General features: G+C 44.6%; 2 protein-coding genes across 2 annotated transcripts; one reads left to right on the forward strand and one right to left on the reverse strand.

Moving 5' to 3' along the window:
* Positions 1-608: 608 nt before the first annotated feature.
* Positions 609-9,671, reverse strand: LOC118291888 (DENN domain-containing protein 11-like). The gene is made up of 9 exons (XM_035620386.2): positions 8,975-9,671; positions 7,091-7,190; positions 6,705-6,863; positions 5,187-5,340; positions 4,935-5,073; positions 4,181-4,312; positions 3,921-4,071; positions 2,884-2,952; positions 609-2,577 (listed from the first exon to the last, which is right to left on the reverse strand). The coding sequence occupies exons 1-9, from the start codon at positions 9,351-9,353 to the stop codon at positions 2,382-2,384; spliced, it is 1,479 nt and encodes a 492-aa protein (XP_035476279.2). The 5' UTR covers positions 9,354-9,671; the 3' UTR covers positions 609-2,381.
* A 231-nt stretch (positions 9,672-9,902) lies between these two features.
* Positions 9,903-13,992, forward strand: arl1 (ADP-ribosylation factor-like 1). Its single transcript, XM_035620399.2, has 6 exons — positions 9,903-10,058; positions 10,639-10,776; positions 11,872-11,953; positions 12,276-12,387; positions 12,624-12,802; positions 13,051-13,992. Exons 1-6 carry the CDS (start codon positions 10,055-10,057, stop codon positions 13,079-13,081), a joined length of 546 nt encoding a protein of 181 aa, XP_035476292.1. The 5' UTR covers positions 9,903-10,054; the 3' UTR covers positions 13,082-13,992.
* The last annotated feature ends 30 nt before the right edge of the window (positions 13,993-14,022 follow it).

A 14,022-nucleotide genomic window follows, 5' to 3' on the forward strand; every position in this document is an offset into this window, starting at 1 on the left:
CATTCAGTACAGAATGTCTAAGGCGCCATGTGATGTGGCATGAAAATATGCTGGGTTATTTATTTTTTTTCTTTTGCAGTTGCCAGGTGAACGCATGAGGATTTTGCATGAGGGTTAGGGTCAGTGATACGGAGGCTCATTGGGATCATAATTTTCTTAAAAAAACACATTCAACTGATCCCATTTCTACACAGATAATTACAGCAATTGAATATTTACTCTAAAAAACATCTACAGCTAAACAACAAACACACTAAATAAAAAAAGGACATGGATTTAAAAGGATTGTTGTAAATCAGATTATGACTCGGGGTGTACTCCACTTGTTTGTGTCATGTACATGGCATATAGCGTGATCAAAGCACCAGATTGTATGCATGACAGGTTTCTGTCTGAAGGGAGGGGGGGCTTTTCAGAGGGTAATTAACATTTCTTTTTTTGGCACATGTACTGTATTTTGACATAATGATAAAATGATGGTTAGTCTAAAGGAGTCTCCCCTAAACACTGGCCTTGGTATTACACATGAATTGCTAAATTATACCTGATCTATGAATCAGGGTGACATTAAAGACGTCCCACAAAAGGGACAGAGACATTTCTTAAAGCAGCATCAATAAGTCGTTTTTATATTAACATCGACTCAAATGACATGTAATGTGAAAGGAGTTGCTCGTTTTGACAAACTAGTGACCAGTGGATGTGTAATTCTATTTCTCAGCTAATGCGTTTATACCATTTAAAAAGTAGTAGATCTCCATCTGTCATTTTAAGCTCTCGTGCCCCCTAGTGGTCAAAGAAATGTCAGTGAACTTTTAAAACTGCAATAACACTTGGGTGTAGTAGAGGAAACAAGCTGTGAATATAGCATTAAAATCTATGCTTTAGCTCATAAATGCAACACTACATTCACCAGCTAGTTGCTAACAGAGCTGGTTGGGTGTTTAGTGCCGAGCCGGTGGTCCAGGTGGGTTTCCACAGGTTTTGATTAAAAGTGCTGCAGCTGAAAACAAGGCTATGAAAGCGGTGACACCAACACCTTAAAGTTTAGGGCCGAGCTAAACACTGTACTGAAACTACAGTAGGAAGCTGATTTAGGTGATCGTTCTGTGGGTTTTGGGTGTCCCCCCTTTCACATTGCCACACTGTTTTCACATTGTCATTCGATAGTTATTATAAAAAAATATCACTTCCGCCACCTCGGAGTCTCTTGTTTCATTTCCCAATGACAAAGAAACATGTGATCTCATGTTTAAGTCGCGATACCTCCTGTATCAACAACACGATGAAAAACCCTCCACTTTTGCTCTTTAAGGACTTAAAAAATATGCTGCTGGAGTGTTCATCAAAATTATGCACAGCTAAAAAGGTAAACAACTGTGTAAGCCTCCTCCGTCTCAAATCTCTTCTGTAGTTGGCTGTTGGAAAAAAAAGTTGTCTCAGCGAACTGGGAGAATCTTGTTAAGCTGAAAAAGCAACAAGTTTTTGAGAAAAAAACATGAAATGCTAAACATTGTTCTGACTTATTGACGGCTTATTCTGAACTGCAGGCCCAGCTGACGATCAGAGTGCGTAGAAGCCATTCTACCTGCCTGTTGGCCATCATTAGAAAATCTGAATTTTGGTTTCAGCACAGGCCCAAATTTCTTGACATTAAACAGAAACACCGGATAGGCCAAATCCATTAATTGGTCACTTATCCACTTGAACAGCAGTGGTTACAGACATGGTCCTCGAAGACAAAGGCGGTTTGACCTGCTGGTAATTACACATTTCAAGGAGTGAGGCCCTGATTTGGATATAGAGGCTTAAAATGGGATGTTTAAAATCCAGCACTTGATATTAAGGTTAGCAACACAGCGGGGAAGTGGACTCCGTATCACACATACGCAGACACATTTTACACAGAGTTATTTACAGCTGCCTCTCTTTCACTTTCATACATCAATCATCAGTGCACGTTTTATTCACTGAATATCTCCAAACCAGTATCTTCATTTCAAAAGACGTCTTCTGCTCCGTCCTTCAAATTAAATGTCGGAGTGCTGTACCTTCCCCATGAGGAATTATTCCTTCGGTGGTGTGAGAAAACTGTCTCAGCAGTGAGTTCATCTCCAAGCAGAACTGACCACGTTACTCTCGAGAGTTGACCCGTCATCGTTGCTCTCGTCATCAGGTTGTGAGGGCGCAGGACCACGGTGAACAACAGGACACACAAAATAAGTTAAACCAGAGACATTTATGGAGGCTTCATCAGTCCTGAAGACCCCAGGACGAAGCCAGTAGTGCGGCACGTGGAGTTGTCGCGAGGCATATCAACTCCCTTTTTAAAACCAGCAATGATGAAAAGCAGAAAAAAAGTTAAGCCCGTCTGGTGTCTCTCAGCTGCAGCAGAGCTGTTCCGACACCAACAGGGTGTCGTAGCCGTAGATCTCCAGCAGGTGGAGCAGGAAGAGCCGGTCCCCGTGAGGGTCCAGACCCATGGCCCTCACGCTCTCCTGCGTCAGGGTGGGGTCGGGGCTTCCTGCCACCTCGCTCAGGGTCTGGAAAATTCGGTTGTTCTGCTCCAGGAAAAACCTGGAGAAGTTCAGAGTGAGAACGCAGGTGAGTCGGTCACTGTATTTTTAATTCATGTTTATTAATTTTGTTTGTTTTTTCTGTCGTTCAAACTCTGGATTTACTCTATAACATGTATATGCTGAACAGTGGCATGTATGCAGCACAGAAAATCAGACATAAGACGACTGTTGGAGGAGGAGAGCGGGATGTGGTTTCCATCAGGTCCATCACCTCCTCGATTTATTTTTCTGTTTCATAAAAAGATTTCAAGTACAGCACAGTAGTTCACGCTTCACTGGCTGGTTAAATTGATTATGTACTTACAGAATAAAGAGATCCTCTTCACTAGACACACAGTCTCCATTCTCCTCCTGGGAGTACAGCAACATCTGCCTACACACACACACACACACACACACACGGATGGACACTTAATTTCTAGCCGTTCCCCTTGAAAAACCGACACTATGAGCTTTACACAAAGATACTTCATGTACAGTTTACTTAGGGTCGTTTATTTTTTGTGAGGCTGCACTGAGCTGAATGCTACTGTTAGCATGACGAAAAAAAATCCTCACGGATCACAATGTTGACATGCAAATCATTTTTTGCCACGGTCACCATGTCAGTTTAGTGTGTAAACATGCTAACATTTTAGCAACAATGATGCTAAACACAAAGTTGAGCTGAGGCTCTAGTGTGGCAGCTATTTGCTTTGAGACAAAAGAAGAACATTTTGACCTGAAAACGGCACTTTGTCATGGCAAAAAAATTATTGGGTTTGTGACAGATGCTGCTGTGATAAGAAGAAAAATCAATTAACATTTGCATAATTTGCGCTTTATGAATCCAACCAGTTTTAGTGAAAATGAAAAGACCGAAACAAACGTTTTAGTCCGTCTCTCAATACTCTGGCTGTACTCTCCTGTCTGTGGTACCTAACTGCAAGCCCATTGGTTCCTACTGAGGAAGGGCATCTTTAGAAACTGTTAACAAGGTATGCGTCTCCTCTCAAAACAGCTGGGCACCGTAGTTTTAATCAAATGATACGTTAGGTAATAGTACATAATTATTAGTCACTTTTTTCACCTGCAGATTCAAACACATTTCCTGCAGCAGTGGAACTGAAAATAAATGGCAGTGTCATTGTTGATGGTATTAAAGGAACATGACCACCAGTACGACAGTGTGGCTCACTGATGCGTTTTCATCAGTTTTTGGTCAATGGCACAAATTAATAATGTATCTCGAACTCCATCTAAGCAAGAAATATATTATAGTCGCAAAACAGCCCTGTACTTCTTTCTTGCCATGGTAATTTCGGTGTGAACTTTACGCAGTGGTCCCGGTGTTGCACCCACCTCTGCTCTGTGAGCTTGCGATATTTCTCCCGGTCTGTGGTAGTGAGGCGGAGCAGAGGCTTCAGGCCATCTCTGCAGGTTTTTACATTCTGATTGTCGACATACACATCGTAGAGGTCCTTCTTCTCCTCAAAGATCTTCTCAGTGGTGCCTAAACACACAAACACACACACACACACACACACACAGGATCTGTCAATTTCGACATCTGTGGAGATACTAGTCATACCTGTGAAAGATGTCTGTCAGCATCCACTCACACGCTACATAGGAGAGCTCGTTCTCCAGGGCGCTGATATCGGCCACGTTAACGTAGAAGAAGGGGCGGAACTCCGGCACGGCCGCGCTGACCCCGGGGATGGAGATGTTGGCCAGGCAACAGCAGCAGTACACTGAGAGGGGACGAAGGGCGGAATCGGAGAGAGGACGCATGAGTGTGTGAGTGTGTGTGTGTGTGTGTGTACAGCTGGAGAGGAGCTGCATGTGTGCTGACGGGCAGTCCCCAGACTCATGCGACGAATTGGCAAAAGACCTTTTCCTGAATAAATTCAAAACGTTGTGTAAACTTTTAGCACAGTAACAACTAGGTCGCTCTATCACTTCACACTTCAGCTTGTATAAGTTATACATATTAGAGAGAAAAAACTATGAGCTTGATCTCCAGATTTATACATTTTTTTAACCTTGGGACAGAGCAAGGCTGGCTATTCCCACCTGTTTCCATTCTTTATGCAAAGCTAAGCTAACTGTCGTCTACCATGAGAGTGTTATCAGACTTCTCCTATCACAGGTGGCCAGGGTTCAGGAGATAGAGAGGGTCGTCCACTAACCACAAAGTCAATGGTTCGATCCCCAGCTTCTCCAGTGCGCATGCCAATGTGTCCTCGGGCAAGACACTTAACCCTAAATTGCCCCTGTGGGTGGTCAACAAGACTAGAAAAGCGCTATATAAATACAGTCCATTTGAAATATAAGCGAATATGCTTCATTCCCAAAATGTCCAACGTTTCTCACCCCTGTAGCAGACCACGCCCACGGGGGGAGGGGAGAAGATGAGGATGCGTCTGCGGAGGAGGGCGAGTTTCCACAGCACCATGATCTGCTCGCCGAAGAATCGGATGAACTGGGACATGCAGCCCGCCGGGTGCGTGATCTGGTCCACGGGTGATTCACACAAAAAGGCACACAAGGTTACTGAGTAATACAGTGTAATAGGATAGCTGAATTCAGGGATAGCTGAATTCGAGAAGGTCAACCCCCTCCTACCTTCATCTCAGGGTGCATGCTGTGGTTGATTGCAGCTCCCCATGCAGTGGCTGGACATGCAATAACAACATCTCCACTGGGGGGCAGGAGTGCTCGCTTGTCCTCATAAAAGGCCTCCAGAGGGGAGTAGTGGCCTGGGGACTGCAGTTGGAGCCTGAGGCGGGGGACGAAAATAACACCCCGAGATCTTAACACAGACAATAATAGAAGGAATTCTGAACCACAGAATAAAAAGGTTTACACAAAAGCCTTAACTTGAGAGACCTTGATGAGAGAATAGGGACAGTGATCAAAAAGTGCACTAAACACGCCCAAACTTAACATCACCACAGGTAACCGAGTGACCGGGTGGAACCGAACGCTGCTGTCAGCATTTCACAGACGCACTTCATTTCAAAGTTTGACAAAATATGTAATTGTTTTCATGAAACACAAGAGTCTGCCAATGAGCTGTTAGATCAGTACACAGTATGTGCTGATGCCCATACCTTGATATCTACCCCAGAAAACAAATGTTCACAATGAAGGGTAAACTCCTTCATCAGTTACTAACAGTTACTAATTAATGTAGATTGTGTTTTGTGAAACAAATGATGAGTTGCAACCCATTGTTACACAAATGAATACGTCTGAGGCTTGGAAACAGCAGACACTGGACTGAACAGAACTTCCATCCATATGTAGCAGGCTGGATGTAACTCTGGGAGTAATTATGGTTCCATAGTACAAAGGAAAAACAGCGGCATTGGTCGCTTTGGTAAAAAGAAAAAAGATCCTTACTGAGCATCTTGTTTTAACAATATTCCCTGGATTTCTGCTGTCTCTGTCAAAATTAGCCAAATGTGCTCAAGAATGCTGCTGTACACAAACTTTACACTCCAATTACTCGACACAGAGACAGATCTCCAGTTATCAGTATTACCCTTGTAAACATAATTAGCATTTCCGTGTGAAAAACAAAAATCAGTTCCACATCAGTGTCAAGGGATGACAATTATTAGGCTCAAATTCGGAAAGAGAGGGAGGGAGACGAAAAAGAGAAGAAGAGGGAAAAGTCTCCATAAATCCCTTAAAACATTTTAAAACACCTCATGACCAACAGAGAGCCCTTTATGTAAGACGCAGACGAGCGCCGTGGCGGTCAACAGATGGGGAATCTGGTGGGGAACCACGTGGGGGAATGATGAGCAGGGATTGCGACCGCATGAGAGAGAGAAGAGCCAGACTGTGGGAACTATGGAGGGGGAAGAGAGGAAGATCAGGGAAAGCAGAGAAGAGGAGGAGGAGTGACCGGACATCGGGAGGGTTGTGTCCAAAGGGCCGCTGAGGAGACGTCAGACACACCACTGTCCACACACCAGCAAAAGTAATAACGTGGGTCAAAAGATAATGCGAGCGAAGTGTGTACATTACCATGATCTGATACACAAATGTGATATTTGAAAAAAGCCCGGGTGAAGCAGCTGTAAGCGTCTGGACACACCGCAGACGCCGCTGAACAAAACCAGCTCCTCTCACCTGACCTGGTGCTCCAGGAAGCTCATGTAGCGGTAGAGCAGGGTGTAGGAAGGAGACAGGATCCCTACCGACTTCATCCTCGCCCCCCTCTCCACCTTGCTCTCCACCGCCATGTTGGCAAAACAGGCGAGGCCGAAGTAGCAGCCCTTCCGGAAGTAGCTGTGGACACAGGGGAGAGAGAGAGAGAGAGAGAGAGAGAGAGAGAGAGAGAGGGTCAAGAAAAGGAAAGACCCTGCCAGATGGCTGTGCCTTTTTTTCTTCTTTTTTTTTCTTTTTTGCTGGGCAACATTGTGTCGTTCTGTTCTGCCAGGGAAACATTGGGCCGCAACCCAATACCCAAACAATTTGCCTCCTTCCATTGGTTGTTTGCACGTGCAGACACTTACATAAAGTCTGTGGTGACTCGGTGGGAGCCGCTGGCGATGGCTTTGAACTCCACGCCATCAAGGTCCATGTCTTTGGGCAAACACCACTCCAGCATGTTTCCTATCACAAAAAAAAAGAGATAATAATATACATAAAACACACACATGCAAGCAGACAAACACTGATACTGGAGCAGACAGCAGGTAAACGTTCGCGATCACAATCTCATTTCCTTTTTTTCATGAAGCGACAGCCCCTGACTGGATTCATTCTTTGGAATTCACCGTGTGTCGGTTGAGGAGTGACGCTCGGCCGGCAGCTGAGCAAATATGGCCTGATAGGAGCAGTGTGACTCAGCCAGTGCGGTTTTTTAATCAATCTAATCGTAAGCTACAAGTATCAAGTCAGTGGAGTTTCTGCAGCAATGTAAGGACATTGTTTTGGACATTTAATGAAGGCTATGAGCCACCTGCAGCTGAACACCAAAGACGCTCTAGTGCCAAATTGTCAGCTGTGATTGACTTTTAAGTACTGGGCTTAAAAAGTATCACGCAGTGCTACAGGAATCTGCTGCACAGGCAGGCCATTATTGAACGGCATTGAGGTATTATAAAAATTGGGATTTTCTTTGATTCGTGCTGCGTCGTGTGCTGCTCTTGATGCTCCACTTGGGTCTGAAAGAAATTATCTTGAAATCTAAATTCTGTCTGAGACATCTGAGCATTACGGGCAATGCAACAAAAAAAAGGGAGCCCTGATATATTGAAGAATCCTCTACCTGCTCGAGTGCAGTATAGACCCATTGACCCAGGAAGGAAGTTCCTATAGGAACTATGGGGCTTTGGGGGATGTTGACCATGTGGTCTCTGTGTCCCCAGGTCAAATTCAGATGCACGTCTTCCTCTCTTCCGCTATTTCCTGTCAGATCTACTTTGTAATCGGGGGAAAAAAGTGCTCTGCCCAACAAACGTGGACCCAACCACTTGGAAGCATGATGGAATTGCAAGATATATTAGCAGCACCTATTTTTGTGACGTGTTTTTTAAGGGGGCGGCGGAAATTGGGCTCAATGTGTGTAATAATAATGTGTGTGTGAAATTTGCACCAGTCACGTTGTGATGCCACACAGCAGACATGTGTCCTTCCTTTTTATAATCACCATTTGAGCGACATCTGATGTGGCGTCCGCTCATTAGTTAGGCCGAAAGCTCAATGGTAATAGTATTGACCGCACAGATCGGGAATTGCTCTTACCCGGATTATATTTGTTTAACCTAATATTGTAGGCCTTCCCTTCAAAGCCGCTATCAGACTGTTGATATGGAGTATTTATGACACTATCAGTTACTGTTTCACTTAACAATTTTTTTTAAAACATCATATTTACCAGAGCATTGCACCACTTTTCCCAATTTCACGTCAATCTGACATTCTGCAATATCACAAAGTACCCAGCTCCGCCCTTTACAGCAGCTCCTGTGCTTTTCAAGTCAGGTTCTCCCCCCTAACATGCAAGGACTCTTACATTGCAAGTACAGTGGCTTGATTGGCTGCTGTTTCACGGGGGCTCATCCTGTCCTCAAAGTGTCCCTCATTAAAAATGCATAGGGCTACTCTGCAGAAACCGACCGGCTGATTGATTTCCATCACAGTAACCCATGTCTGCTCTGTAGTAAGGCTGCACTGATGTCTCTAAACTTATGGCCAGGTCAGGGAGCAGCCACACCTGTAGGAGAAAGGGTCTGCAGACATCCTCCTCCTGGGCGTCAGACACACTGATCCAGACGAGGCAGGCTTCACCTATTCTCTCCCTTTTCCCACTTATCAACATAATCCTTTCCACTTTTCTGTAAACTGTTTGTATTTTATTGAAATTGCATTGTTAATTATATTTGACGTCCCACCTGATCTGGTGTTGAATGTGACCACAAACACCGACACAATCTGGTCCGTTTCCTCCCATTTCACCATCCTGTCCTCCAGCGACACCTCCCCCGGTGCCGAATCCGACAGATGCTGCTGCTCGTCGGGACGCGGCCCTTCGTCCGCGCCCGCCGGGGTGCTGGAGGTCGTGGGCGGGGTGCTGCAGCCGTCTGAGCCGGGGACAGACCTGCAGGGAGCGGGACCCCCCGGACCGCTGCTCCACCCAAACACCGGCGCGGGGCATCCCGATATGGCGCGGCTGTTGGAGGGGCTCGACAGTCGGTCCTTAGCGGGGACCGGCGCTGGAGCCGGAACCTCCTCCCAGTCCAGCAGAGGGGCTCGGTCCGACCGCTCCACCATCCTGTCGGCGGTGCCGCCTCGTCAGTGTCGCCGCGGATTGTAAATGATGTCTCAGCGCGACAGGCGCCAGGTCCATCCGCGGATAACCACTGTTCAGAACAATTCCCGCATTATTCTGAACTGTTCAGAACGGTTGCATTCGGCACCAGAATTGAACGTATTGCGGAGCGGCTTTTAACACCCAGCTTTAAAATCGTTCTTGTCCAATGTGATCATAAATTGATGCCGTTCAGAGAAAGCTACTCCTTCGTCTAATGTGAGTTGCATTCAAAACAATTCAGCAGCCACTGTCACAGTACCTTGACTAAGAATCGCTGTGGAACATTTGACAACAGGGATGCGATTTGACTGCTTGAATGTACCCTGAACCACAGCGTCGGGAGGATTTGTTTTCCTCGAGTCGCACTTTCGAGTATATGATTGCAGCGTATCAACGACTCATAAACTGTATTAAAAAAATACGGCTGTATAAAATCTCAGAAACCATTTTGTGTGTTTATTTTGATTGTTGATGGTATTTTAAAACTTGTGCTATTATTCCATCTCCCAGTTCAACAAGCCATTTCTGAATGTGTCGAAAGTTGCGAGACAAAATCCGAGCCAGAGTCGGTGACAGCCAGCGACACGTCAACCACACGGAAGAAGGTGTCTCGTCCAGCCTGTACCTACATTTCTGACACAAGGAGCACAGTCCTGTCGAAATGGGTGAGTATTTCAGTTATTGGTCGACAGAATATGCATCTGTCACTTCGTATGTGTAACCTACGCGCACGAGTAATTATTCACCGGCTTATTTCAGTCTGCTTTTCCCTTGACGCGCAGTTCGACTATGTGCCAGGTTGTTAGCTAACGTTAGCGACTGCCATTAAATGCCCTGTGTTTTTCATCCACGGTGTTTTTTTCGTTCCCTGAATGTTTTCCTTCCAAGCTATTGGTATTAACTGCCCTTTAACATGTGCACGAGGTATCAAGAGAATAACCAACAAAACTCGACAGCCTGTGTTTTTTTGTCGCTCATGGATACTGTAGTTAAGCTAACTGTGCTAACTGTGCTAACTTGCTCAACCACCTGAGTGATACGATTGATAATGCTTAGTTTAGAGAACATCAGTAGTTACCACTGTCCCAATGTAATGTCGTCTCTGATAAAACCACAGTAGTCGTTTTCTAATTAAGGAATCCAAAACCTTGCTGCTTTAGTCGATACGTGATGCATTTTCTATCCATTCCCTGATCAATAGCTACTGACTGAAATGTTTCTTCTGTGTCTCTCGTTCCTTTCCAGGCGGTTTCTTCTCAAGTATCTTTTCTGGCCTGTTCGGCACCAGGGAGATGAGGATCTTGATCCTCGGTCTGGACGGTGCTGGGAAAACGACCATCCTGTACCGACTACAGGTCGGAGAGGTGGTCACCACGATCCCAAGTATGTACTTTGATTCGCTCTTGTGTGTTTTCTTTGCTTCCAGCCTCGTCTTGAACATAATCCTATAATTTATGTATGTACAGTAAGAAGATTATGAATGGCATTGACATTGTCAACCTGCATGCGAATGCCGTCACGGGCTTGACAAACAGTAACTCATCCGGTCAACATTCCTCTGTGACAGAGTGTTTGGAGCTTGTGGGAAAAACAAGTTTCACTGGATCAAATTGAACAACTTAAATTAAAGCTAATAAAGATTTTTCATGTGATATCACCCCAGTTCACGTCCCATGAGTCACTAAACAAACTCTTTCTCCACGTTAACATGCACCTGCACAATGTCTGGAGGTTTGCCATTCAGAGGGGTGTGGCTATGACATCACAATCATTTTTATAGACATGTTGTGTCACTTGTGTTTGTTGTCAGCGTGCTAGACTTTTTGGATCTCTGATAGTAAGCCATTTTCATGAATGAACATTTGACACGGGACAGGAAGCATAGCCTTATATGGTATTATTGCTGCGTCAATTATGCTAATTTGATATCGTCGTGCACGCTCGCTCAAACACACGCAGGTGTCATTCGTCATGTTTAAGCTGGTCATTCCCACACTTTTCTGAAGTCTGCTGAATCTGATGTGGACTGTTCATACGGATTCGCTGCAAAGTAGGATAAGAATATGAAGATGTCCTTGCCTGAGGCCCAATATTTACTATTTCTCATGAGGAACGAGTCTGAGTACAATTTCCTGTCGGAGGGAAAGACTTCAGAAGACTCACCAAATGTAGAATTTCAGTATTTTTCCGAGTCTTCTATTTTAGTTTTAGTTTGTAGAAAAACCCACAATTCTGCATTATTTTATTTTTCTCCCACTGTCTCCTGCAAGGAAGAAAAAAAGTTTTCTGCAGTTGTATAATCGTAATATATTTATACATATATACAGCATGTATATCTGTATCAGATTTTTTTCTTTTTACTCTATATTGGCATTGGCCCCCAGGAATCAATCTTGTCAGGTCTCTAATCATAGTTGCAGTGCTCAGCAGATAAATCACACTCACCTCACTGCGTTTGCAAATGTTCTCTCCACACAGCGATCGGCTTCAACGTGGAAACGGTCACATACAAGAACCTGAAGTTCCAGGTGTGGGATCTGGGAGGACAGACGAGCATCAGGTCGGTGGAAGTTTATAGATTGTCGCTTCCTGGTGTAAACGAGTGGAAATGAATGTACTTGGAGCAAGAACAATGCTCTTAACAGCTGTTCGCTCAGTTGGCACTAAGAAAATTGGATATTAAAAGTGAAATCAAGTTCACATACATAACAGGAGATTTTTCCGTAAATATTTTACAACACAATCATTCAGTTCTCCTTAGTTTGTTAATTCAACTATTTTTGAAACGTTTTATAAATTCCGTCTGTCTTTATGTCAAACCACGCTCTCCTGCTCTCTGATGGACCTCTCCTCCCCTGTCTGCTCCTCCTCCCGATTCTCAGGCCCTACTGGCGATGTTATTACTCAAACACAGACGCTGTCATCTACGTCGTTGACAGCAATGACCGCGACAGGATGGGCATCTCTAAGTCTGAGCTGGTCGCCATGTTGGAGGTAAGAGGCCCAGTTGTCATCTGCAACCTGAAGACAAAAGCATCAGGTTATCATACCAGTTGTTGTGCTCAATGTTCAAATAACATGACATACATTTTAGACATGTTTTTTTTTTTTTTTGTTGGATGATATGTTTGTTTTATTGGATCTGCCACTTGGACTTTACTAACTGGCTTTTTGGAAATGAGACGTCTGAACTTCCACTTTTTCATTTTGCGACTATGCGTCTTGTGCAGGAGGAAGAGCTGAAGAAGGCGATCCTGGTGGTGTTTGCAAACAAGCAGGACATGGATCAGGCGATGACGCCCACCGAGGTGGCCAACTCTCTCGGCCTCCCCGCCCTCAAAGACAGAAAGTGGCAGATCTTCAAGACCTCGGCCACGAAGGGCGTGGGCCTGGACGAGGCTATGGAATGGTAGGCTTACATAATGGTGCTGTCCAGGGAAATAAGAGTAGATGGATCTGAAGCAGGAAAATATAATATCCTATGAGCTTGATGATTCTTTGAGTAACACTCTTAGCAGTTAGCATAGCAGCATTAGACGATGTGGAGGGTTCATACAAAGTTGATTCACTGTTAGTTCATATGTAATACATACTGTATTGCACGTTCTCTGCTGTGTTTAAAAGGCTGAAATGTATTTGCTCCCTCTGTCCCTGTAGGTTGGTGGATTCCCTGAAGAGTCGGCAGTAAAATGTCCCCCACCCTCATTGTACATAATCCTGACCTTTTACCCCCTCGATATATCGCCTTGTGACTGACCCCTCCCCATGTCCCACTTACCTTTGGACAAGTGATTGCACTCCTGCGCTCCTCATCATGCCCACCTGAAGCCATGGCCAAGCCCTCCCAATGCCTTCCATGCCTGGGACTGAGAAGTGAGGGCTGCAGTAACGTCTGGTCTGAGCATATCTGTACGAATCCATTTGTAATAAGTGTCGGCATGTCAGAGTTATGTTGTGAATTCAGAGGAATCATTAAATGAGGCTGTGTAATAAGCCCGTCCGCCCCTCTGTAAAGTCTCCGAAAGCAGGAGGCGTCGTCGCAGGACACTGAAAAGACGCCATGAAGATCCAGCAGGGGGGAGGCTTTCACATCAGAGGTGCCACAGTACAAATGTCAGTCCCACTTCTGAGCAAATGTTATGCTGGTTCTTAGTTTGCTGGACCATCCATACTGATCAGAATTCAATGTCCAAAAACCAACTATGGATAACACGAGTTTTGGTAAACATTCTGCTGACCTGGTTGAAATGTTCTGAAATGGCAAAGTAAAAATGAATTTGGCTTCAAACTCTAAATGTTTCCCTGCATGTCTTCGAGCCACGTGTTACTGCAGCCCGGGCTGTTTTTGTACTATAGTCAGGCAGATGCACTGATATGGATTTCTACCTTTTTTTCCTTTTCATTTGTGTTGTTCCCTATTTAGGAAAAAACAATGTAGTAGTTAAAAGCATTTTTCCATTGAAATCCTCGAGTGCAGCTTTGGCATATTAATCATTTAGTTACTGAACACTAACTGTATGCTCAAAGTTTTATGGTGGCATATTTATATCTGCTTGTACAGTGAAGACGATTGAGTAAAGATTGCTATCGGTGATTGTACCATTACTGTGTTAATACTTTGATTTTTGA

This window comes from Scophthalmus maximus, chromosome 12 (genome assembly GCF_022379125.1).
Source record: "Scophthalmus maximus strain ysfricsl-2021 chromosome 12, ASM2237912v1, whole genome shotgun sequence".
Classification (NCBI taxonomy): Eukaryota; Metazoa; Chordata; class Actinopteri; order Pleuronectiformes; family Scophthalmidae; genus Scophthalmus; species Scophthalmus maximus.

What these genes read in the sequence shown, in the direction of transcription:
- arl1 (XM_035620399.2), top strand. An exon ending in GGTGGTCACCACGATCCCAA is followed by an intron (nt 10,777 to 11,871) that starts GTATGTACTTTG and finishes CTCTCCACACAG; the next exon opens with CGATCGGCTTCAACGTGGAA. An exon ending in CTGGACGAGGCTATGGAATG is followed by an intron (nt 12,803 to 13,050) that starts GTAGGCTTACAT and finishes CTGTCCCTGTAG; the next exon opens with GTTGGTGGATTCCCTGAAGA.
- LOC118291888 (XM_035620386.2), bottom strand. Translation starts at nt 9,353, where the DNA reads ATGGTGGAGCGGTCGGACCGAGCCCCTCTGCTGGACTGGGAGGAGGTT. An exon ending in CGAGCTCTCCTATGTAGCGT is followed by an intron (nt 4,072 to 4,180) that starts GTGAGTGGATGC and finishes TTGTGTGTTTAG; the next exon opens with GCACCACTGAGAAGATCTTT. An exon ending in CGCAAGCTCACAGAGCAGAG is followed by an intron (nt 2,953 to 3,920) that starts GTGGGTGCAACA and finishes GTGTGTGTGTAG; the next exon opens with GCAGATGTTGCTGTACTCCC.